A 23,111-nucleotide genomic window follows, 5' to 3' on the forward strand; every position below is an offset into this window, starting at 1 on the left:
AACTGAAAAAAATCCCATTAAGGATAAATAACCTGGGGTGGCGTGGTGGTGCAGTGGTTAGCGCTGGTTGCCTCACACCTCTGGGACCCGGGTTCGAGTCTCCGCCTGGGTCACATGTGTGCGGAGTTTGCATGTTCTCCCCATGTCGTTGTGGGGTTTCCTCCGGGTACTCCGGTTTCCCCCCACAGTCCAAAGACATGCAAAGGCTAATTGGAGTTGCTAAATTGCCCGTAGGTGTGAATGTGTGAGTGAATGGTGTGTGAGTGTGCCCTGCGATGGGCTGGCCCCCCATCCTGGGTTGTTCCCTGCCTCGTGCCCGTTGATTCCAGGATAGGCTCCGGACCCCCCGCGACCCAGTAGGATAAGCGGTTTGGGAAAATGGATGGATAAATAACCTGAATGTGGGGGTGAACAATCAACCAACACCTGCCTCTGCCTTTTTCATCATTTTTACTGATATCTATGGTGATTTTTAGTGGACAAGTATGGGATTGTTGGTAATGCATGCAGTTAATGCAAAACTCCTATTTATGGTCTATTAATGTGTTGCACTGCGACTTTAACAAAACAATTATATTGCCTAAAAGCATTATGCATCCCCATTCATACTGCTGTAGCATCACAGACATATGCAACCTTGTGCACTGAACAGGATAATGCCAGCACTCTACAACAGATACCATGCATGTACATTCAGAATGTACATTTCAGTCTTATAAACGGAGCATTAATTGTATGTATTTTTAAATTGGCCCTTCTTGCACATTTTCTTCATTGAAGGCACCATTTTCAACATAACTGTACAATCAGGTGTTCAGGCATTTTAACCCACAGCTCTGAGTCCCTGTTATCTGATTAATAAGCAGATCATGCTGAGTTATAAAAGCATGTCTTAAGGTACCCACCAGTGATATAGCTTAACTAGGTGCCTGTCTATTTCTATGTAAAATATTTTGCCACTTCATTTCATAAAATACAGTACTTTAAAAACACAAATGATTTGAAGTGACGGTCTTTCAGTTTTTGTTTCCCTTCATTTGCTTAGAGCCTGTGATTCTGACTGATGTGGGGTTCTGTGGTCGCAGTCACCCCAAACGGCACGTGTGAGTCCCATCCCAGACCCTCATGTCGCCTTGACTTTGAGGCTCGCGAGACCCGTAGCTGGGCAGCACTCTTTGCTCGTGCTGTTTGGTTTTGTGGTGTCGTTCTCGCGGCGTCGTTGCTGCCTCCATACACCAGGTGGCGCTCTCCGCTCCACTGCTGAGGGAAGTTCCAGGGCGCCTGCTTATTCCTATCCCACTAACATGCCGGTCAAGAGCTCACACCAGTCCGGCTTCGAGGCACATGCTGTAAAACTGGCCCCGCTGGACGATGAGGCCTGATGGTGTGCCGACCTCCACAATTTGGCCCTGGTCCATCACAATGACTCTGTAACAGTTCACATGAAAAAGAGCATCAAGGAACATGGGTAATACTCACAAATATATGTAGCCTGTATAGCTGAATTCACCCAGTGTTCTTTAAGTGATTCCACTTGCCCAGTTTTAGTGATCAATTGTCATTGTTGACACACCATAGCACACAACAAAAAAAATCTGTTCTCTGCATTTATCCCATATGTAACACAGCAGGGGCAACAAATTCATCATCTGGGGAGCAGTACCTTGCTCAGGGTACCTCAGTGGTGCCTTGCTGGTGGGGGATTTGAACCTGCAATCTTTTTATTACAAGTGCACGTCCCCAACCACTAAGCCACCACTGCCCAACAGTTGTCTGTTTCTTCCTGTGACAGGACTGGTGCCATGGCTCATCGATGCCCGAGCATCCTCACCTGGTGTAGTCCATGATGGTGTTGAGCCGGGTGAGCTATGGTCAGCACGGTGCAGTCCTCGAACTCGCTGCGGATGGTCGACTGGATCAGGTTGTCCGTCTCCAGGTCCACCGGCGGCCGTGGCCTCGTCCAGAACCAGCACCTTGGTTTTGCGCAGCAGAGCTCGGGCCAGACACAGCAGCTGACGCTGGCCCAGACTGGCGGTCAGGAGGGAGAGGTAACGGGACAGTGGGTTCGAGAGGTGGGGAAGGACGAGCAGAAGAAGAGATGGAGAGCAGGAGGGACAGAGTGCAGGCCTACCTCAGGTTCTCTCCTCCTTCTGAACACTCGTGGCCCAGCTTATCAGGTAGGCTGGAGACGAAGCTCTTGAGGTGGCCAGCTCCAGGGCGCTCCAAACCTCCTCATCCGAGTAACGGTTGAAGGGGTCGAGGTTCATGCGCAGTGACCCAGAGAACAGTACAGGGTCCTGGTGGTGAGAGGAAACGTGGGCAAAGATACCTCAGCATTTAATTACTCCTGTACAGTTATTCCATGGAAAAAGAAGAAGCAGAGGGCTTTCCTGATGTGGGGGGGAGGGAAATCAGGAGAAGGTCAGGTTCCTCCTCCAAAATCTCAAGCCACTCATGTAGGACTTGGCTACAGATTGCCTACCAGTCACACATAGAAGATGTTATCATGTTCCTGCTTCACAGAGTTTACTTGTACTGGGCAAATCAAGCAATTTCCTAAGGATTCTCTTCATCGACACTATTCCTGTTTGATCTTCCTACTACAGACTTTAGGTACTGCTCCAGATGCCCTCTGAAGTTCTCTGATATTTTTCCAGTTGTAAAAAGTATCAATGAAGGAAAGGAAAATGAGTACAGGTTTAGTGGAGAATGTTGCTTGGCCAGTGTAAGAAGAATCAGATCAGGGTCTAAAAGATTAATGGTTCTGGAACCACCCAAGGAGTGCAGGATTGGCACAATGCCATAAGTACATTAGCATATCTAGCAATGATGAGCTGGACTGGAATGATGACACAGAGTCTATAGGACAGTGCAGAGTAGGGTGCATTTCTTAAGGAAGATGTATGCAGCAATATCAATGATATTACTGTATGCTCAAGGCTGAAAGAAGCTTTTGGGGAAAAGCTAGTTCTGTCGCAGAAGAGAGTCTGGACTCCTTGGTGGTTATTCTGGTGCCCCAATGTACTCTGGTCTGAATAATATAACCCATCCTCTCAACAGTCCATCCATACGTCTGAAACCACTTGTCCTGTTCAGGGTCGTGGGGGGTCTGTAGCCTATATGTACAAGGCAGGGAACAACCCAAAATGGGGGTACCAACCCATCACAGGTTGCACACTCACGCACCATTCACTCACATGCATAAATACAGGCAATTTGTGAATTTCAATCAGCCTCAGCATGTTTTTGGACTGTGGGGGGGAAACCGGAGTACCTGGAGGAAACCCCACAATGACATGGGGAGAACATGCAAACTCCACACACGTGGAGCCATATTGGAGGCTCAAGCCCTGGTCCAATGTGCCACCCCACCCATCAGCAGTCTACCCACTTAATTGAAAAATGAGGCTAAGACAGTAATTTAAAAAAGATTCCACTTATATACTATACCTGTGGGATGATAGTGATGCGGGACCTCAAGTCATGCAGTCCTACTTCTGCAATGTTGAACCCATCAATGTAGATATTCCCCTTTGAAGCTTCTAGGATCCTGAAGATGCCGAGGGCCAGAGATGATTTTCCTGCCCCTGTCCTTCCAACAATCCCAACCTAGGCAGGAATGACAGAAAAGAGGTTAAGTGTGGAAGTTGCTGCAAATGTTCAGTTCAAAGCTGCAATTTGAGGATTGCCTACTACAGACCTTCTCTCTCTCCTGGATGCTCAGAGAGATGTCCTTGAGAGCCCAGTCCAAACCCCTGCGGTACTGTAGGCCATACCCCTGAAACTCTATAGTCCCTGCCTGGGGCCAGGTCACAGGGAGAGAAATGTTCTCCGTTGTCCAGGGTGCCTGAGGGAAACAATGTTACAGTTTCATTAGAAGAAAGTCTCCATACTCAAGCACTTGCCATGCTATGGATTTGGGACTCTTGCCTCTTTTGAGGTATCTGCGTACTCTTTCACCCTCTCCACAGATACAATGTTGTTTTCCACGTCAGTCCAGGAGCGCACAATACAGCTCAGGATGTCTGTCACCTGCGGCACATGGTATGATACGATGTCATTATCTGTCCTTCGTTGTAAATATACTTCTACACATGACTGAAAACAGCAATAAGATCTTTCTAACCTGTAAGCAATGAGACACTGCCAATCCCACAATTCCAGGACTCAGGGTGTCCTTACCCATAACAGATAGGATGGAGGCTGCAAGGACTAAGACATTGCCAAGGAACTCAAGGTTCACGGCCAACCACCTACAAAATGACATCAGTGAGTGAGAGTTGGCTGGGCAATGTATAAGGATGCAAACATCTGGGACACAATCACAGATTCACCAAATGAATGACAGGGGAGTTTTCCAAGCTTCGCATTTTCCACAACTCTAACCTGGTGGCCACAAATCGGGGGAAGTAGGATGTCTGGTTGTGGTCAACTCTGGAGTTGGCCTCCAAGATGAACCTGGACTGCTCTCCAAAGGCCCGGATCACACTGGCCCCCTGCACAGTCTCGTTGAAGTGGGTGTAGATGGGGGAGCGGCTTACAGACTCCAGGCGACGCAGCTGGCAGGATGTTGCCACGTAAAAACTCTAGAGCAAGGGAAGGATGGAGCACAAACTAAACTGATGGTACAGTGTCACCTTTTTCAGTGTGTTTGGAAAAATAATGGGCTCAAAAATGTGCCTTCTAGGAACCTCTACCAGGAGTCCAGAAAGTACAAATCTAGTCCAAGGTTTTGTGTCAATCAACCAGTTTAGTATAGAGAGTCACAGTCACAGAGTACTCAACTGGTTGGTTGAAACAAAACCTTGACCTGGGTTTGTACCTTCTGGATCTGAGTTTTCCACCTGTAATAAAACATCAAAATTCATTCCAGTTGGGCCGGCATCTCCCACATACCTGGATGAAGGCGTAGAAGAGGGTGAGGGGTAGGATGACAACCACCGTGAAGGGTGTTGCCAAAAGCACAATAATGCAGACTTCCAGCAGCTTGAACAAGTAGCCGAGCATCATCTTCAACCCTTCGGGAATCATGCAGTCAATGGCATCCACCTCCTTGGAGAAGCGGTTGAGGAGGTTGCCGCTGGGAGTTCTCTCAAAGAAGGACATTGGGGAGAGCAGGACATTGTTCAGGAGGTCCAGGTGAAGGTAACGAGAGGCGATGATTCCTCCTACCGAGATGGCCACCATGGTACCAAAACCTGCCAGTCCTGAAATGCGTAGGACAAAGAGTAGGTCAACGCAAGATAGTCATTGTTTATTCTCTAGCTCTTTTAAGGTATCTCGTGTTAAATAAATGACTTTGCCAACCTTGCGCAATTCCAAGAGCTCCAAAAACCCCCAGCTTGAAGTCCATGTCTGTCTGAGTACCATTGATTACGGGGTCGTCAGCCCACAGGCTGAGCCAGTAATTGTAGGCTAAGGAAGCAGCCTGCTGGACAGCGTACAAGAAGATGATTGGCAAGATGAGTGTCAAACCGATGGTCCTGAAGTAATCCACGTACATCTCCAGTTTCACCTGTGAAGATCCAGAACGAAGTTCCAGGGTTATTACAGTGATCTTACCATTTATTTGGAAATCCTATACAGCTGCAAATGAAAATACTACCCACATTTCAATTGAATGTTTTCAATTATTATTCCTGCTAAAACTAACTGACATAACTAATGAACCCACCCTTCCGATATGGACTCGGTCAGCCTCGGTCAATTTGCCCAAATCTTCTTTGATTGGATCCCAATCGGTATTGGATATGGACTCCATGTTCTGTAAGCTGGTACTGCCCTTATCACCACTGGAGGGAAACAGAGTTATACTTTTTAATCTTCTACCTCATGGTGGGGTGGTAATTGAGATAGTACCTAATACCCAATAATTGAGATATTACCTAATTTGCTGTTCCTGGGAAAGGTCTCTAGAAACAAACATGGAGTCGGCTATGCTGAGCCGGGAGGAAGACTTCTTGGTACCTGCCATGTGTCACAAAATTAAACCATTTTAAAATGTCATGTCCTCAGCTGCAGTGTAGGGATCTGAACTTTTCTGGCACAATGTGTTTCCTCCAACCTTGGCAGGGCGAGCTTTCTCTGTGCTCAGCACCAGTGCTAACAAAGGCACGTATGAAGTCTGCGAAGGCGCCCTGGCGGCCGAGCAGCTCCTGGTATGAACCCGTCTCCGTGATCTCACCGTCCACCATGACCAGGATCAGGTCGGCCTGCGGCAGGAAGCTCAGGCCATGTGTGACCAGGATGCGCGTCTGTGTGTACAAATATGCTAGTCTGTCAAACAAGACTCAAAGAACTCTCATTATGAACATGGTTGAATTAATACACTGTTTTTAAATGTATGAGTAAGTTTTTAAGGAAATTACCTTGTCTTTCAAAAGGCCTTTGGGCCCAATGACCTTGTCGAAGATATGTTGGCCCACATGAGCATCAACAGCTGACAGAGGGTCATCTAGAAGATAAACATCAGTCTTCCTGTAGACGGCACGTGCCAGGCTAACCCTCTGTTTCTGTCCCCCAGACAAGTTCAAGCCCTGTGGTGAAGCCGTGACAGCATGCAGCCACAGCGTCACACTCAAGGGACCAAAGAGCAAGTAATATTTGCTAAAAAAAAGTCAGGAACCTTAGTGGCCTTACCTTCTCACCAATCTCAGTGGCATCCCCAGCAGGCAGGATCTTCAGGTCAGGCCTAAGAGCACAAGCCTCCACTACTTGCTGGTACCAGCTCTCTTTCTTCTCGAGCCCAAAGGTGATGTTGTCCCGCAGGAATGCATTCTGGATCCAAGCCTGCTGGGGCACATAGGCCACGGAGCCCTGGAAGGAACCAACAGACAAATTAATTTAAAAAGAGTGATGAAAATTGCCATTGGGGTGCAAAGTGTAAAGATTTCTAGCATGTAAACATCAGAGCCCTGTATGAGGCTAATGCAGAAGCACTAAACAGACACTGGTGTTAAGCAGACCAGCGGAGCGGAATGGGAAGGATCCCAAGAGAGTTCACCAAGGCAAAAGGGGAAGGATCCCAAGAGAATTCACCAAGGCAAAAGGGGAAGGGTCCCAAGAGAGTTCACCAAGGCAAAAGAGGAAGGATCCCAAAAGAGTTCACCAAGGCAAAAGGGGAAGGATCCCAAGAGAGTTCACCAAGGCAAAAGGGGAAGGATCCCAAGAGAGTTCACCAAGGCAAAAGGGGAAGGGTCCCAAGAGAGTTCACCAAGGCACATGGTGAATTGCTCCTGCTCATTAAAGATTTCACCTATGGGAATCATTGAAGGTCTTGTTTGTTTTTACTGCTAATGTGTCTGACAAAGAGGACCAAGCTGTGTGAAAGGTATAGAGGAAATATAAACTTGTTGTGTGTCATCTGCTAGCCTTTGCATGTCGTCTGTGGCTTTCACAAAGCTCCCAAAAAATTCCCATTTAATTTCTTATGTCCCGCGATGGGGAAAGTCGCGATGCAGAAAGCTTGAGTGTATAAGCTGAAACCCTGATCGTTAGAAATGGGTCCCAAAGACCTCCATTTCAGAGACAAGATCTTCTTGTGGTTTGGACCATTCCTTGCCCACAGCAAGTCCCAGGTATAAAAATCTTTCCTGCATCCGGCTACATCCTACCAAATTTGAACTGTGGACCTTTTAATAAAACCGACTTGAGTGGAAGGTTTGCAGTTGCATGAGGCGACTTTGGGTATAAGCATCTGCTAAGCCAAAGAATGATTGCAGTGACAGACCTTTACACAGACACGGCCACTTCGCTTCTCCATCTCCCCAAGCAAGGCTGAGAGCAGGGAAGACTTCCCGCTACCCACGTGACCAACCACCGCCACCAGCGAGCCTCCCGGAAAGCGGGCGTTTATCCTACAATCAGAGACATCAGAAAGATGTATGAAGATATAGCATGTGGTCCCAGCTGCAGTGGTTTGGCTCTGTGCCAAGTAACCCGGACACCTAAACTGTTTTCCAGAAACAGGCCTTGTAGAGCACTTGAGAACATAGAAACTCTTAGGAACTAGAGAATGTCATTCAGTCTGAATGTCATTCTTCTAGATATTGTCTGGTGCTGTCAGTGAATTTTAAGGTTGAATTAAACTTCCCCTACATTGATCCCAAGCAAGAGACTAACATTAAAGAAACTTCTGTATCAACCAGATACATTCTTTGGAGTTCGCGGGACTTACCTCTTGAGACAAGGAGGGCCCTCTTTAGACCAGCTGAAAGTGCCATTTTCTACTGTCACCCCATCTCCAGCTGAGTCAGCTATATAGAATATGTCAAAGGTCACCCTTCAAAAAATAACTTGGCAATTATTTTCAGGACAGTTTTCTGAACAAAAGACATTTCTTGTAGGTAAATATAGAAATGGTGCACATCTTGAGATACAAAAGTCTCACAGAGTTTCTGCAAAAATCTGCAAAATCACTAACCATCTGTAAATCTAAGATATCTAATTAGTTTATTTTTAAAATGACTGGTTCTTTTTCTTGGGGCTGTCTGGAGACCTGTGGACTATTTTGATTGTATGTTGGCTTTTACCTCAACCATGCCCTTACCTCATAATGAATCTTAACAGTTTTTTTTTCTTCAGCTGGCACTAGCGAATATTTTTTTTAAGGAAAGGCCTCTGTAGATTTCTAAATCAGACCAGTTCTTTACCACAGTACTGTTAATGTCATTTTAATACATTTTCAGAAGTGGTATCAAGCATCGTTATGTCAAACTGTGGAAACTGTTGCATGTTTCTGTCACATGGGAAACTTTCTGATCTCGCTTCCACATTCTCACCAGGACTGCAGGGCATCTTCTCCACAACATCTGACTTCAGCTCTTCCTGACATAGGAATTTCCCAAGGCGCCTCAGCGAGACCAAAGCCTGAAATGCAGGGGAAGTTTAGTGATCTCCGTGCCCCGGTGGTTTCATAAACAGCTGATGTCATGTTATGTTTTATATTGTGGTTGCTTGTGTGTGCTAATGGCAATTGCTGTTTATCTAGTCTTCCTGGACTGATGCTTTTCATTAGCAGTATCTGACTAGCATTACTTAAGTAGCGCTCTCATATTAACACTCTTTAACTTGTTTTCTTTGACTAGAGCTCTTAGATTATCATTCTTTGAGCAGTAGTCTGGCTGGTGATTAGTGATCATTGGTGAGATTTCTCTGATTAGCACTAATGAAGTAGCGTTCTTTGACTAGCGCTCTGTGATTAGTGTTTCTTAAATTCGTGTTCTTAGACTATCTCTCACCGATTAGTGCTCTTTAAGTAGAGCTCATTGTCTAACTCTGCTTGACTATTGCTTCTTTGACTAGCACACGTTTACTGATACCTTTGACCTCACCTGCATGGTGGTGCTGATGGCAAAGGGCAGCTGGCTCAGTGGAGTCTTGAGGATGTTGATCAGTGCCATGGTGACAAAGACCTTCTGGGCATCCAGCACATTTTTAGAGTCGGTCAACACATAGACGCTAAACATGGCGAAGGCCATCTGGGGGGAGAGCAGAGACGGATCCGTTGTCCCACACCCCACTCATGATCACAGAGCAATAGAAGTCCTCGTACCGCAATAAAGAACTGCAGGTGGCTTGGGGGTGAGGGACTTATGACCATACCACCCTTACTGTTCTGAGTAAATCTTACTGTTGTGAATAAACTGAATAAATCAGTAACTAAAACTGTAAATTGTAAACTGCAGTAGTCGCACTGGATAAAAGAGTCTACTAAGGAAACGAAAAATAATCATACGAGAAAAGAGGAGGAGTTGAAGGAGGCGAGAGAGACGGAGTAGAGGATCTGGGATTTCTTCAGAGCTGCGAGCTCCTCTTCTCTGCAGTCACGGATTTGGCCTAGAAAGGCTTTTTCCCAGGCATAGAACTTCAAGATCTTTATTCCGTTCAGGATCTCATTCATCAGCTTGATGCGGCGGTCCGTGAACTTCATCTGGATCTCCTGAGGAAGAGTGGATACCCCACCCAGGACAGTCAGCAGCAGGAGTCATCATGTGAATTTCCGTGCATCAAAAAAAGATGATGCGTGTGCAGATGTGTGTTCCCCGCGACGGACTGGAATCCAGTCCGGAATGTTTCCCTCCTCTATTGAGTAAGAGTTTCGAGGACCAAAGGATGGAAGGAAATGAAGAAAGCCAGAATGGCGGTTTAAACTAATTATAATTAACATTTACAATTTGAAGCACTGACTTCCTGCCAGTTGCATGAAATACTATAAATAAGAAATTATTTTTTTATGAGTCATTTGTGGCTCTTATATTTTTTTAAAGGGCAAAATGGGGAAGCTGTAGGATGAAAAATACGCACGCAGCCCACAGGGTGGCCTGGCAGTGCGCTAGACACCCTGGTTTTATTGGATCCAGCTGCAGGGCACCAACTAAAATGGGATCACGTTGGGTGCGAAGGCAGCGTGCTGTGGGGGCGTCTACCTCGCCCCTCTCTGTCTGGCTCCTTGGGGGGTGGGGGTGACAACAGACATACCTGGAGCTTGCTCCGTTTTTTAGCAATGAAGCCGTTCAGGGGGAAGATGAGGATGACGACGGTGATGCCGGCCAGTGCAGACGGACCCAGCTGCTGTATGGATGCAGAGAGAGAGGCCGCTGCTGAGTTGCCGCCTGGGTAGTCATGGGTATTTTGCGGAGGGTGATAGAGTCACTTTCTCCACCCCCACCATTCTGATCCCCTCCTCACATTGACAGCAAGTTCTCCCATTGTCCTCCCTCCCAAACCTCTACCAATCCCCATTAGCACGGTCCGGATACTTGAGGCTGAGAGAAGGTTTACCTGCCAGAGGAAGAAGAGGCACAGGGCGATCTCCACCGGAGCGATCCACATTGCGTTAAAGTACACAACGAAGTCCATGAGCTTCTGAGTGTCGGCAGACACCAGATTGATGATCTCTCCCACGGTACATGTCCGGCGTGCCGCACCGTTGATCACCAGAGACTGGGGGAAGGAGACGTGACAGAAAAGTCAATGTGTTGGTTTCTGGGATACGAGGCTCCCTCCCGTCTCCCCGTGAAGACACACCTTCCTGTAGACCAGCCCCATGATGGCCGTCTTTACTCTCATGCCCACGGGTGAAGCAGGCATACATGTACTGGTGGCGGAACAACGACTGGAGGCACAACAGCAGGAACATCGCCGCGGCGTAGAAGTAGCCTTTCCACAAGGGGGCGCCCTGCTCCCTCATGAATCCCAGCAGCGGGCTGTGGAGTGTAACATTGGTGAGGTATTACCAAGAGGAGTACAAGAGTTTGAAGAGTGGGGGGGGGGGTGGTGTTCCTCTGCTCAGGTCTGAGGGTAAGGCATCTATTTGGGGATCTTTGCCCAGCTACCGGATGTGAGGGCTGGCCTGCGAAATTATACTGATGGGGGGAAGAATTTGCCACCTCCTTGTGACATCGTGGAAATAAATGGGATCCTGGCAGTGCCTAGCACGACCTAACATAGCATAGTGCCTTGCTTACCCTACCATAGCTTAGCAGAGCCTAGCATACCTTATCAGAGCCTAGCATACCCTATGTATCAGAGCCTAGCATACCCTATGTATCAGAGCCTAGCATACCCTATGTATCAGGGCCTAGCATACCCTATCAGAGTCTAGCATACCCTGTGTTTCACAGCTTAGCATACCCTATGTACCAGAGCCTAGCATACCCTATGTATCAGAGCCTAGCATACCCTATGTATCAGAGCCTAGCATACCCTATCAGAGCCTAGCATACCCTATCAGAGTCTAGCATACCCTATGTTTCAGAGCCTAGCATACCCTAAGTCTCAGAGCCTAGCATACCCTATGTCTCAGAGCCTAGCATACCCTATGTCTCAGAGCCTAGCATACCCTATCAGAGCCTAGCATACCCTATGTATCACAGCTTAGCATACCCTATGTACCAGAGCCTAGCATACCCTATGTCTCAGAGCCTAGCATACCCTATGTACCAGAGCCTAGCATACCCTATGTCTCAGAGCCTAGCATACCCTATGTATCAGAGCCTAGCATACCCTATCAGAGTCTAGCATACCCTATGTATCACAGCTTAGCATGCCCTATGTACCAGAGCCTAGCATACCATATCAGACTCTAGCAAACCCTATGTATCAGAGTCTAGCATAGCCTAACATAGTGGTGTAGAGACTTGCTTACCCTAATATAGCTTAGCCTAGCATAGAGTAGCATACACCAGCAGGGTGTAGTACGCCTGCATCTCGCATGCATCAGTCCCAGTCTTACTGCTGGCAGCCAGCCTAGCCTGATGATGGGGTCTTAATCTCTAAAACACTGGGAATAAAGCATCACAGCAGCCCCGTGTTCCATCTCACCTGAGCACCTGTGGAATGGAGAACAAGAAGGCGTCGTGGGCCACCAGGCACAGCGCCCCTAACAGGAAGCGGGGCCCAAAGTGCCGGGCGAGGGCACGCAGCAGGTGAAGCCCTGAGCTCTGTTCCTTCTGCAGTTTCCTGAGCAGCTGGGGCTGCTCCACCAGCCTATAGCCCTGCGGTGCACTTATGTGCAGCGCCCCCTCCTGCCTGCCAGTGGACACAACGTTCAGATTTGTCATTGGTCACTTTCATCTGGAATTTGAATGAATCCATGTGGTGTGTTGTGTTTATGTACATGGATAGAGGAAGCATTGATATCTAAAATGGTGTTCGTGATGACAGCCTGGAAGGTATGAAATATTACCCCCTTTACTGTCTGTTTTAATTACCTTCTGTCTTTGCTGAAATGATGACAAGGTTTGATTACTGAATGGCAAGCAGCCGTTACTCTGGCGATAGGTATCAGGTTTTTACGAAATGATGGATGGCGCAGTCATGGCGAGCCATACCGCTGAAGCCTGGCACACCCCTCGCTCCAGGCCTCCTTCATGCCCGAGATGATGTGCCCAGAAGTGTCCTCCTGCCTCAGGGTCCACAGGTCCTCCACTTGAAGGGGTTGCCGGTAGCCCTTCACCACCAGCCTGAGGGTCACACATCAGTGTCAATGAAGGACAGCTGTCGAAAGGACGTGGTTCGCTGGCAGACCCGCATTTTGGGAACCACTTGCTTCACCGTTGAGTCATAGCATGTTTATTCTTTTTGATGCTGTTGTTGTTTGGTTGGTTGTTGATGTTGGGGTAGAAAAGCTGCTCACCCTGTGAACCACCAGAAGAGAACCTTCGACAGGAAAGATGCATCCTGGACCGGACAAGGATTCTGCAAACATCAAATACGGATTCGTTCAGGACCACTCTCAATGGGGTGGAGCCACCCCCCGTGTGACGTTCGGTGCTCTCATTTGGGGATCCCGCACCTTGACATAGACCGGCTTTGCGGTACTGGGGCGTCGGTCCGAGAAGCAGACAAGGACCAGCTGGGCCAGCTGGAGGGAGAAGTAACTGAAGAAGGCCAGGTAGCGCAGGGCGTCCACCGAGAATTCCTGAAGCGCAAGTGGAACAAGACAGACCATAGGTCAATGCAGAGAGTAGCATAATGCTCATTGGCAGAACATGGTGTCACGATGATGTTCATTGGCTGAGGCAGCAAGACTGCGGTCATTATGTAAGAGGTTTGTGCATTGGCTCCCTAAGGGTACAGATGTGGCTTATGCTCAAGAATCCCAGTGTTTACAGTGCCAGCACCACTCACCATGTCTTAGTTTATACTGTTTCCTTTTTTTATTTCATGTTCCTTAAATCAATCAGAAATTGCTGTTTTGTCTGTATTTGTACCATCATTCTGTTTTCTAAAGAATCCCAGCAGTAAGTTGAGGTTTGTTTTCCAGGCTGGAAAAGCCCCACATTAAACAAACATTAAAACAACTACAGCGAAAAAAAAAAAATAATAATAAAAAAAACCCAGCTATTTCCTTGCGGATAAGTGAAATTCCACACTGCGAAGCATGCAACACTCTTCCGCGAAGCCTCATTAGTCATTAGAGAGCAGTGAAAACCTATACTGCCCAGTGTTGGGGCTCTTCTCCTGCCGGGTCCGTCACCACAAGCTCCCGCCCGTTACTTCCTGTCATACCATATCGGCTCATTTCCTGCCGCAGCCGCCGTCCAGCGGATCTCAGGGGGGGGTGATTAACGCGTTACGCTACAACGCGCCAAAACCTCAGACCCATGCGAGTGGGGCGCATTATAGTTTTTTTTTTTTTTAACAGTCTGCTGCGATTGGCTGATCTTGTGATCTGCCGCCACTCGCACGGTGTGGCTCGGTGCCAAATCCGGTGATTCACGTGGCCCGTCTGGGCACAAACATGCAGCACACCAGCTCTATATGTCTATATATACGTAAATTAGGCCCAGGTGCCAGGATGTAACGCTTCCCAGTCACGCTATCTATAAATCGAGAGCTGTGGTTAGAAACATCATCTGCTATCGGAGCGACTCGAAAACCAGCGGCTAAATTAAACTCTGGAGGGTGTTCGCTAACCCTGGCACTTGCTCACGGCTACAGGCTACCGGGTTTCTCCAAACATCGACTCAAGCGCTGATTCTCCCACAGCAACATGAGCTAAACCCGCTGCCCCCGGGTAAACAGGCCATCCCTGGGGGGAAAATGGAAAACCGCGCGGGGCGGAGGCAGCCCCCGGGGGGGGGGGGTTGTGACGGAGTGCGACCTCACGCCGGCCGCCAGACAAAACAGGTTTGATCGGCTGCCGTGCGTGGTCAGAATATGTAGGTCAGCTTATTTTGGACTAAACCAACCCACATGGTGAACCGCTTCTGTTTTGTAGATTGTTGACGGAATTCTTGAGCCAAAAGATGGAGAGTGTAGGGATTGTCATTACTCTCTATATAGGTGCTGTTCAGTTAACATTGAGGGCCACAGGTTATCGTTAGCCAACCTCTTTGCCCCTAGGCCTGTTCAAGTCAAGGTCCCAGAATGCACTGCAGCCTTTTAATAGCTCTGCAATGCTTCCTCCCACAACCTGTCGGGGCAGCTGTGGATCGTCGCATGATTGAGTCTCTACAGACGCGGGTCGAGCCTAACAAAGGCAGGCATTTAACACGTAGTCAGGCTCACACTTTCCAACTCTGCCCACGGGTTCGGCACACAGAGGCCTTCCTCAAAGTTTGCGTTGCACTGGACTCCGTACGGTCAGTACAGGGGCGATTATGACCACAGCGCCACGTTCCCCGGTCATCTTGACTTATCAGTCATATAAAAGGTCATAAAAGTAGGAGCCGCTCGTCTCATCCGTCGTTGATGGAACATTCATGCAAAAACAGAGCTTCAATGAAAATACAACTATTTATGGCTCAGTAAGCACACATGTGTGTGTCTGTATGTGTTTTCAAAGCTGGCTTATTTGTCTAATACAGATGACCCGGGAGGACGCCTCTGTGGGAGAAATCGGGACGGGTGGCAGCTCTGAGGTTGTCGATTGGCCTGTGGTCCTTCCTGAAGGAGGGACCCCGCCGGCGCCCACCAATGACCATTCCGCCACGGCTGACAAGATAGACTAAGACAGAGCAGGAAGATGAGCAGAGCCAGATCAGAGCGCGATGAAGCTGCACAAACAGGAAGGGATGGGAGGGGCGGCATGGGAATGGGACAACTGGCACGGGAAGCAGCAACAACACCAGCCTGGACCTCCCTCAGGCAGCGCTGGAAAAGCCCAGGGAGATGGAGACAGATTGTGGAGGCTTTGGGGAAAGTCCCACAAGAGGGACCAGAGGTCAAGGACAAAGCCGTGGCCCATTTTGGAGCCCCTCACCTCCTGAATGGCGAGCTGGATCTTTGCCCGCAACGGAACCAGGGAGCACAGCACGGCCAGCAGCCAGAAGATGAAGAGGATGATGGATGAGCGACAGCCCTTGGTCCTCTCCAGATGGACCACGCTGATGGTCAGGACCTGCGGGGGGGGGGGGGGGGGGGGGGGGAGACATCAGCCATGCGGCAGTAGAGACTTCAGAGACTCGGGGGGGGTTGGGCATTGGCGGAGTTTCCCCTGGACCAGCCTAGTAGCGGTTTGGGGAGCAGCCATTAGGGAAATTCATAGCTCATTTCGTCAGACCATAAACAGACCATAATAGTACAGCAGATGGTATGGGGCTCATTGATACCAAGAAGTAAACATAGGATGAAAAATAAGGAACTATGTTTTTAGTACTCCAAAGGATTACTCATTGGCCATAGATATGGTACATGATGCGTGTGATATTATCCAGATCAGTGTTTCTCAACCTGGCATCCTGGGCCTCAGGGACCTCCAGACGGTGCTTTATTTGCACCCGTCCAGTTCACTGCCAGACGGTCCACATTTTTGCTCATTCCCAGCCCCATCAAAAACGTGGTCTGCGGCACTCTGAGTGCCATTTTAAGAAGCACGGACCCAGATTTCTGCAGCATAATCTTGCCCTTTACATTTTCAGTTTTGGTCTGAGTCTCCAAATATGACATTTGTGACTTTTTTATCTTTTGTAAGTAGACTGGGAAAACTGTAAGTTATTGTCGCTCCAGCTCACTCCCTGCAGAAATATTCTGGTGGTTTTGTTCGGTAAACAAAAACAGCTTCTGTCTGTGGTCTGCAGCTGGAAGAGGCACGTTTTCTTAAAGAGGTTCAGAATCCTCATCCTCCCAGGGGTCCATATCCATTTGAACCTGTCATAGATGTTTTACTGCTAATTGGCCTTAATATAAAGCAGTCTGTTGCTAGCAAAAGGTTAAATAGAACAATATCCTTGTGGTGATGTTATAAATGAGTAAGAAAAGGTCAGTAGGCGTTACCATGGTGAGGCTGCGAATCACAGGGCTAATCAGGAACACGATGTGCTTCTGTATCTCCTGGTTCTTCTCCAGTAGGATGTAGAAGAACTCTATGAAACCAAAGGAGGCCAGGCCAAGCCCCAGGACCTGAGCGAAAGCAGAAAGTGAGGACTGGAATACACACACATCGGTTTACTTTCTGGCATGCCTTCAGAGTTCTAGTAAAATGTGAAAAATAGCACACCTGCTGGTAGATGTGAGTATTGCATGTTTCAGCTCGTGTGACTGAGCAGTATCTATGGTGACCGTGTCCGGTAGACACAATGATGGGACACCATCATGCTGTTAAACCTGTCCCTTCTACCGACTCACCATTTTGGCCCAGCACAGGCTGGTCAGGTCTATGTATCCACGGTCATTGCAGCTGAGGTACAGCATGTAGAAGGGTGCGCACACCCAGATGTAGATGCAGGGAGCCCACACCAGCACTGTGTGCTGGAAGCACTGGGTCAGGTCTGGGTTGTGCGTGTACCAAGTCTGGTTCCAGTCCTGAAACAGAGCCGGTGGGTGAGAATGAGTGTCAGGAATCTGTGAATTGCAGAAAGTTCTGCACTTATGATGCTGCTCTGTCTTTGTCCTGCTCTGTGTTGCACCATGGTCCTGGAGGAACATCATCTCATTTCTCTATATACTGTGTGTATGGCTGAAATGACAATAAAACCTACTTGACTTGACTTGACTTGACTTGACTTGACTAGACATTCCCCGCTTATGGACAGGTTTCAGGCTTAGAACCCATACCCTTCTGGGGCAGCCCGATTCCCACGCAGGTGGCTAACCATAAAGCCTGGGTCCCAGTTGATGTCCATGTGCATCACCACCGACACCCCCCACTCTTAGATAAACTGATATTGGCTGGCTAAGTCGACGCCCCCTCAGAAGATGGTGCTCTGGGCGGTCGCCTATGTCACCTAATTGGTTGCCTGGCACTGAAGAGCTCCCAGGCATGTGCAGGACAGTGAGCTGACAGCAAGCTCCGCAGTCTCCACACAGCTTACCTGCACAGGCGGACACAATATGACAAATCCTGCCTGAGGGACAACCCTACAGCTTAAACCTGCACCGAAATGCGTATTAGCCTTCCCAGGGTCACCAACGAAAAATGTACAGTACTAAATTTATAAAAAAGTGAATATCAGGTTCCCGGCAAGTTCATAAAGATTAGCTCTTGGGAGTTTTACTTACACAACGTTTTGAGGGCAGAATGAAAAATTATTGGTTCAAAGAGATAAGCAATCAAATCTTGGTCAGATGTCAGACCAACCAATCAAATGTCTTGGTCCTGCCTCCTAAAATTGCTCGGACCTACCTCCTCTAAATCTGATTGGTTGTCTCTCTGAACCAATCATATTGCATTATGCCCTCAGAACATTTTTGTGTGAGTAAAATTCCCTCGAGCCTAAGATTAGCTTTGAATAAGAGAAGGTAGTTCTGGCAGATCTTACATTAAGTTATTCTTTTATTCAAAGTGACAAAGTGACATTTTGAGAAAGCTAGACCACCCGCTCCCTGGATCAGGTTTAAGAGCTTTGCTGTAAGTGAAATCACACTGCTGAGATTGAGATTTGTACCAGTGACCTTCTCAATCACAGTTAAGAAGCCCTAATCCAGTCCCAGTCCGAATCCACTGGGCCACACACCTCATGGTTCGTGGACTGTGCCATTTTACATCCAGAGGGATGTGAGTCTTGCTGGCCCCGTCTTTGTTGCGCGGCTGTCAGACCACAGGTTGGCAGGCTGAGGCAACTCCATCTCAAACCCCCATTGGTCCTGTGATGGTGGCTTTTCAGTGGTAAGATTATGCCAATGCTAAAAGCATATTATTAAGACAGGCCAAGTGCAGGTGGAGGTCCCTAGTGGTGGAGAGCAAAGTGCCAACTAAACACGACTGTAATTATGATTGCGTTTAATTGGTCTGCAGGGCACTAATAACCGAAGCATTAATATCTATAATATTCTTAAAAAGTGAACATTATTCCAAGAAAATTGCAATCCACCAAAATTCAGAAAAATGCATATATTTAACTAAGCGTATGTGATTTTGTATTTGTTCCCAATCCCTTTGGGGTTGCTGTACCCCAACGTGTCCCCTCTGGCCTGAGATGCCCCAGTTAATGCTGAAAGGCATTTTTACAGCCAAACTTTTTTTTTCATTCATCAAAACAAATCCGTTGAGTATCCCACCCACGGCATTCGTGATATATTTGGCTGTTAAGTCAGTGATACAGCAGTTTGGGGTAAATCGGTTCATTGCTTGGTTGGTCATACATGCTTGTGCGGTAAGGCTTTTCCTCCAGGCAGCTGCCTCATCTTTTGTGGTAGACGGGGGAGGTGTTTTAGGTAGGGAGATGGGAATGAAGTCATTTCGGTGGATATGCAGGCCTGTGCCTGCTACGGGAAACTTTATATCATGAAATAACAGACCTAAAGCTAGGTAGCTGAGTTCCCATGGCAATAAGTCTTAGATTGCCAGCTAACTTTGCAGACTGTTACCCACATAGGTTATAAAACTAAACTAAAATGTAGTGCTTAGCTGCCAAAATACAGAGCCGTGTGTGCAGATTTAAGAAAAGGAGGCAAGGTGAGAAAGTGTTCTGAGGGAATCAGGGGCGGGGACAGTCTGCACCACATATCCAATGAAGGGTGGCCAGCAACTTGTCTGTCCAATGACAGCGAGTGCCGTTGGGCAGGTGGTGGAACAGAGCTCCACCCCATTACCAGCAGGGCCTGGCTTCACCACTCAACAGACAGTAATAGTCCTGTCTGAAGTCCGTGCCAGATTTCAGGACGTGTGAGTAGAACAGACACTGTGGTGAGATTCCTTGGGCTTTGCTCTGAAGACACACTGTCTTCCAGTTTCAGTGAGACTCAGTGAGGTTTTGTGATTTTGACGCAGGCAACCGTAGAGGGCACCTAAGAACAACTGGATCTAGAATGTCCAGCTTCTCTGTTTTACAGCTCCAATGTGCGCTACCAAAACGGTTTTGAAATAGCACCAGATTCAGATGTAACTCTATAAGGGTTTGGCCTGGATGCTGGGAATTGTGTTTTACTGCTACATAGCTGCTAGGGTATTCATCTCAAATATAAGAATATCGCTACGGTAGATCACAGTGAACGGGAAGTTCAGTAAAACTTGAATTATGTCCTGTAACAACATCACACTTTCATTTTAGGGTGAGATTTGGCTGTGTAGAGCACCGACACAGAGTCAATATGACTCTCTGCACGAACAGAAAATGCTAAGTAATGGACCATGCATGTAAATAGAGAGATATCCTTAGTTGACCACACATTCTGCACTAAAATCCATATAGTAAACTTTCATTATCTATTGTTATTGTTAAGTTGGTTAGTGACTAATTTTCACATGTCTGAAGTCCAGAGGTGAAAATTTCAGGTCCAGAAAGTTAAATGTCCAGACCAAGATTTTGTTTCAACCAACCAGTTGAGCATAAAGAATCAGAGTCACAGAGTGACTCAACTGGTTGGTTGAAAGAAAATCCTGGTCTGGATTTTTAACTTTCTGGACTTGAAATTTCCACCTCTGCTGAAGTCCACCAAATGCATAAGGACAGTAGTTTCTCTGGTACTTCAGTTTTGCAATTAAGTACTAAGTTCCTAGTTGCCTTACGACAAGTATTTGTATATTGGAGGTTTGAAGTATAGGGCTCATCTCTGTCTTTTCTTCTAAGGGTTTGTCAGCAGTTGGTGTCTCTGTCCAAATCTTCACATTCACCCATAGTGAGGTACTAACTCACAGGTAAACAGCTGAATGTTAATGCAAACTCAAAGAAAGTCTATATGTTCATAGTGACTCGGAGAAGGTGGAGATGTTTAAACCGACTCAGAGAATGTTTTATATCTAGATTCACACAAGGAATTTCCAGATATTCCTGCTGACTCAGAGAAGGTCCAAATGTTCATACTCACCCATAGAGAGCCCAGGAGGTCATGCTAACTCAGTGAAGATCTAGATGTTGTCACTCAACCATAGAATGCAGATGTCCATGCTAACTGAGTGAAAGCCTAGGTGTTCTCACTCAACCACAGAATGCAGATGTTCATGCTAACTGAGGGAATGTCCACCTATACATGGTCAGGAAGTTCATGCTATCTCTGAGAAGGTATAGATGTTCAACTCACCCACAGAGGGTCCAAGCCATTCAGGCTACAGAGATCATCCATCCACATAATGTTCAGCCTCCGCTCTGTGATTCCCGCTGCAAGTCTTTGTCCACAGAGTGGCACCGATGAAAAGTGCTAATCAGTGTCTATCTCAGTGGGGCTCCTCTTTTCCTGCATTAAGTTACTCTCTGAGTCCCCCTGGAGGGACCCCTTCTTCTTCAATCTGTCCTTGGTTGTGAGGGTTCACTGTCTAGCTCATTCTACCTTGGCTCAGATGGGAGGAAAGTTTTCTATACTCTCTCTCTCCTCTCCTCCTTTCTTGCCTCCCTTCCTCGCTCCCACACTCCCTTTGCTGTCTCACATGTGCACAACAGTCAAAACACCCCTTAAAAAAAAGGGATGACAACTCCACACCCAAATCCTTGCCCAACCGCACCCCCACCCCCCACCCCCCAGCCCCCAAACCCAGCCTCCCGGGACAGGTTTCCAACAGCCTACCTATCTCCTGCCACATAACGTATAACTCAGACACACAGGAAGTAATTTGTGTAGACAAGATATCTGTAACTCTCAGGACAGAGTATATGTACAGTGAGTATCTTTGACAACAGATTGTATTTACCATGAGTATCTCTGAAAACAGAGTATATGCACCGTGAGTAACTCTCAGGACAGAGTATATGAACCGTGAGTAATTCTCAGGAAAGAGAATATGTGCAGTGAGTATTTCTGAGAACAGAGTATATTTACTATGAGTATCTCTGAGAACAGAGTACATGCACCATGTGTAACTCCCAGGACAGAGTAAATGCACCATGAGTAATTCTCAGGACAGAGTAAATGCATTGTGAGTAACTCCCAGGACAGAGTAAATGCACCATGAGTAATTCTCAGGACAGAGTAAATGCATTGTGAGTTTCTCCCAGGACAGAGTAAATGCACTGTGAGTTTCTCCCAGGACAGAGTAAATGCACTGTGAGTAAATGCATCATGAGTAGCTCTCAGGACAGAGTAAATGCACCGTGAGTAGCTCCCAGGACAGAGTAAATGTACTGTGAGTGCTACATGAATAGAACAACATTGGGTCATGGTCCCTGTTAAATATATACCATAAATATCTTAGTAAACCAGCCTTTCTGTGGTGAACAGAAAGTGTGTGATTTTCAGAAGGACTGTGACGGATAATAATAAACATTTGATCACTATTCTGCATCAGTAGTGCTTCACATTAATGTTAACGAGCACATTAAGACTGCACTTGGGGTCATGCTGGATGTGTGCTATAAATATAAAGTTTTTGTCCATATTCCTATTGAATGAACTAATTTTGTGTGTCTGGGTGTGTGAATGTGTGTGGGTGTCCCTACAGATTTTGTCATATTTGTTCCAAGAAAATCTCGGAAAATGTCACTAAGCAAAAATAGTTTGTTACCAAATTTCTCTGTTTTTTTGTTTATTTGTGGGATTTTTGATGGGTGGTTTTGTTTGCAGCTTTGATCCCAACTCTGTGATTTTAATAAAAAATACCAGCAGATCTGTGTGGCCTGCAGTGGCGCTTCATACGGAGAGAGCAGGAATGAGGGTAGCATCTCGGCGACATCCCAGCGGCCTGCTAACACTGTCCCGCCACATAATTAGCCGCGAGGATTCACAGGGTCGGGGGAGCGGCTGGCAGCGGGCTGCCGGACCCGGGCGGGCTTAGTGGAGCCCTCGCCGCGCCTCACAGACAGGGGGGCGAGACCCGGCGCACATGTGGAAAGCGTTACGCGGCAGAGGCGGAGGGAAGCATGGAAAATACCGCAGGTTCCCTGCCAAAATCGCGGCCGCTCTCCGTAACAAAAACACCGGCCTCAAGGCTTTAGGGGAGGGATGCAGCAGTCACCTTGTGGCACAGCCACCCGCTACAGGCCGCCCTACTGGCCAGTGGTCTTTGTCGATTCTCTCAGAACCGAGCACAGGCATGTCCCTCTAGCACACCTCAACTTCAGGGAAAGAGGGAGGTAAGGAGCGTGCACTGAATACAGCATCCACCACACGACAAACCAGTGAACAACGCAGCTGTGGGGCAGATGATACTGAACACCACACTAGTCCGAATGGACCGGTGTTAGTTTTTTTTCTGGTGGCTTGAGCGCCAATCCTGCCACTGACCCCCAAATTTTCCCTAGAAGTTAGAGGACTTGCTTGCTGTCCTGGATGGAGGTTAATGTCATACTCAGGAT

The 23,111-nt window shown here is 47.5% G+C and overlaps 1 protein-coding gene across 1 annotated transcript; it reads right to left on the reverse strand.

Moving 5' to 3' along the window:
* Positions 1-471: 471 nt before the first annotated feature.
* Positions 472-21,233, reverse strand: LOC125727681 (multidrug resistance-associated protein 1-like). Its single transcript, XM_049004559.1, is given in 35 exon segments — positions 472-1,428; positions 1,832-1,860; positions 1,862-1,942; positions 1,944-2,028; positions 2,132-2,204; positions 2,207-2,297; positions 3,451-3,609; positions 3,701-3,847; positions 3,931-4,032; positions 4,127-4,253; positions 4,387-4,586; positions 4,897-5,207; positions 5,308-5,515; positions 5,675-5,792; positions 5,886-5,967; positions 6,065-6,254; positions 6,369-6,536; positions 6,640-6,816; positions 7,730-7,856; positions 8,177-8,255; positions 8,781-8,868; positions 9,333-9,479; positions 9,737-9,940; positions 10,480-10,572; positions 10,783-10,944; positions 11,029-11,076; positions 11,078-11,207; positions 12,325-12,531; positions 12,834-12,965; positions 13,139-13,200; positions 13,298-13,423; positions 15,710-15,847; positions 16,723-16,848; positions 17,074-17,250; positions 20,908-21,233. Coding segments are annotated over 35 exon segments (4,551 nt in total). The 5' UTR covers positions 20,956-21,233; the 3' UTR covers positions 472-1,319.
* Between the last annotated feature and the right edge of the window lie 1,878 nt (positions 21,234-23,111).

The sequence above is a fragment of the Brienomyrus brachyistius genome, unplaced genomic scaffold, assembly GCF_023856365.1.
Source record: "Brienomyrus brachyistius isolate T26 unplaced genomic scaffold, BBRACH_0.4 scaffold110, whole genome shotgun sequence".
Lineage (NCBI taxonomy): Eukaryota > Metazoa > Chordata > Actinopteri > Osteoglossiformes > Mormyridae > Brienomyrus > Brienomyrus brachyistius.